Below are 2,287 nucleotides of genomic sequence, written 5' to 3' on the forward strand. Positions count from 1 at the left end.
TTCCAAATAACATCACCAAGTGCTAGCAATGTAGCAGTAGCACATAATGAGAACAGTAGTGGTCCAAGACCAGAGCCTTGAGGAACTCCACAACTTACTTTTACACTCTTAGCATTAAAACAAGGGTTAAGGGTTAAATCAAGGAGGTAACACTGTAGGTAAAGAGAAGGTGTGAATACTCACCGTAGGCGGCGCTGACGAAGGCGAGACAGGACAGAACCAGAGGAAAGCCATTGTGGAATGTGACAGTCTAGTGGACCGGGAACCCTATTTATTCCCAAACCCCACCTGTCTATAACCAATGGGACGACGAGGTGTGTCCACCTCACTCGAAAATTGAGGGTAACCATGGTAGAATATTAACCTCAAGGAGGGGGGTGATGTATCCAGCTGCTTATCGACGCTGGGCGATCAGATGTTCTCAGCCATGTAACAGGAGGGTTAGAGCAGTTATCGAAACATGACCTTCAGTGCTCTCAGAAACTGTGCTCCAAACAGCCTCTTACCATCACAGAGGAAGAGGCCCCTTCCCACTCAACCCTATTACAATGACATTTAAGTCTTTTTTTTAGCAGACGTTCTTATCCAGAGCGACTTCAGTTAGTTAATCTTCAGATAGCTAGGTGGACAACCACATATCACAGTTAGTTCATCTTAAGATAGCTGGTGAGACACACCTATCTCAGTCATGTAAGTACATTTTCCTCAATAAAGCAGCTATCAGCAAAGTCAGAGTAGTAAGAAATGACAAGTGTGAGTGTTAGTGCAAGAAAGACAACCTCTCCTCCCTCTCATTTTATAGTACATCTCCAGGGTTCATTGAGACATAGGAAGCCGTTGTACACTTTGTAAGATAAACCATTACATATAGTATGTGGAACATGTTGTTTCATTAGGAAAGAGTCATTGGAGTATTTAAATCCATGGTTGATTGTTTTCATTCGATATACTGTATCCAACGTCATTTTAAATGTATTTTCAAACCAGAGATGTACATGTATAGCTCTGAGTAGTGCTAGAGAAGGTTTTAGCTACAAGATTTAAGACTTTATATGCAACTGTTTTATACAGTGCTGTGTAAAATTCATATGGCATGATCATGAATGAATTTGAGTCTCATGTAGAATCATTTGTTATTTTCTTGTTCTTTTTTCTCATTTTGTAGTGATGTAACCCTATTTCCTAATGTGTCCTTGGTTGGCCTGAATAACTTCCATACGTTGGATGCCCATAGTTGAGTATGTTGCATTAAACAGAGCATTTACTGTTGTTATAAAACATGACGCGCTAAGTGTTTACTAAATGTTCTCATGTAACCAGGCTGCGGCATCCCTGCCATCAAGCCCGAGGTGTCWGGCTATGCCCGCATCGTTAATGGTGAGGAGGCTGTGCCCCACTCCTGGCCCTGGCAGGTATCTCTGCAGCAGACCAGCGGCTTCCACTTCTGTGGGGGATCCCTGATCAATGAGAACTGGGTGGTCACCGCCGCTCACTGCAACGTCGCTACCTACCACCGCGTGATCGTTGGAGAGCACAAGAGGGGCAGCGGCAACAACGCTGAGGACATCCAGATCCTGAAGCCCGCTAAGGTACAGCACAGTCACACATCCTCCTCTATAGCTCTGGGTRGAAGTTCCCCTCAGGCGCTGATCTAGGATCAGCCTATCCCCCGCCAGCTCAGCTGATCCGATCAGTGTCTCGGAGCAACGTCGTCCTGTAGTCCTACCCGAACTCTCCATTTCATAAAGGTTTCAGTTCTAACCGTCCCTTCTCTCCCTCAAYCCACCGCACCCCCTCTCTTCACCCACAGGTGTTCACCCACCCCAAGTGGAACCCCAGTACCATCAACAACGATATCTCCCTGATCAAGCTGTCCACCCCTGCTGTCCTGAACACCAATGTGTCCCCCGTGTGCCTGGCTGAGACCGCCGACGTCTTCGCACCTGGCATGAACTGCGTGACCTCCGGCTGGGGTCTGCTGCGCTACAATGCTATCAACACCCCCAACCTGCTGCAGCAGGCTGCTCTGCCYCTTCTGTCCAACGAGCAGTGCAAGGAGCACTGGGGGAGCAGCATCTCYGACGTCATGATCTGTGCCGGTGGTGCTGGTGCTACCTCCTGCATGGGTGACTCCGGTGGCCCCCTGGTCTGTGAGAAGGACAACGTCTGGACCCTGGTCGGTATTGTGTCCTGGGGCAGCAGCCGTTGCTCCACCACTACCCCCGCTGTGTACGCCCTGTCTCTTATACACATCTGGGGCAGCAGCCGTTGCTCCACCACTACCCCC

General features: G+C 48.6%; 1 protein-coding gene across 1 annotated transcript in view; it reads left to right on the plus strand.

Moving 5' to 3' along the window:
- Positions 1–2,267, plus strand: part of LOC112077792 (chymotrypsin B-like) — a gene marked incomplete at its 3' end in the record, with an annotated part of 32,001 nt that extends 29,734 nt beyond the window's left edge. Inside the window, exons 6-7 of the mRNA XM_070441828.1 lie at positions 1,321–1,589; positions 1,811–2,267. Coding sequence (XP_070297929.1) covers positions 1,321–1,589; positions 1,811–2,267 — 726 coding nt within the window. The remainder of the gene's footprint in view (positions 1–1,320; positions 1,590–1,810) is intronic.
- Positions 2,268–2,287: the final 20 nt, after the last annotated feature.

The sequence above is a fragment of the Salvelinus sp. IW2-2015 genome, unplaced genomic scaffold (assembly GCF_002910315.2).
Source record: "Salvelinus sp. IW2-2015 unplaced genomic scaffold, ASM291031v2 Un_scaffold4915, whole genome shotgun sequence".
NCBI classification, from domain to species: Eukaryota; Metazoa; Chordata; class Actinopteri; order Salmoniformes; family Salmonidae; genus Salvelinus; species Salvelinus sp. IW2-2015.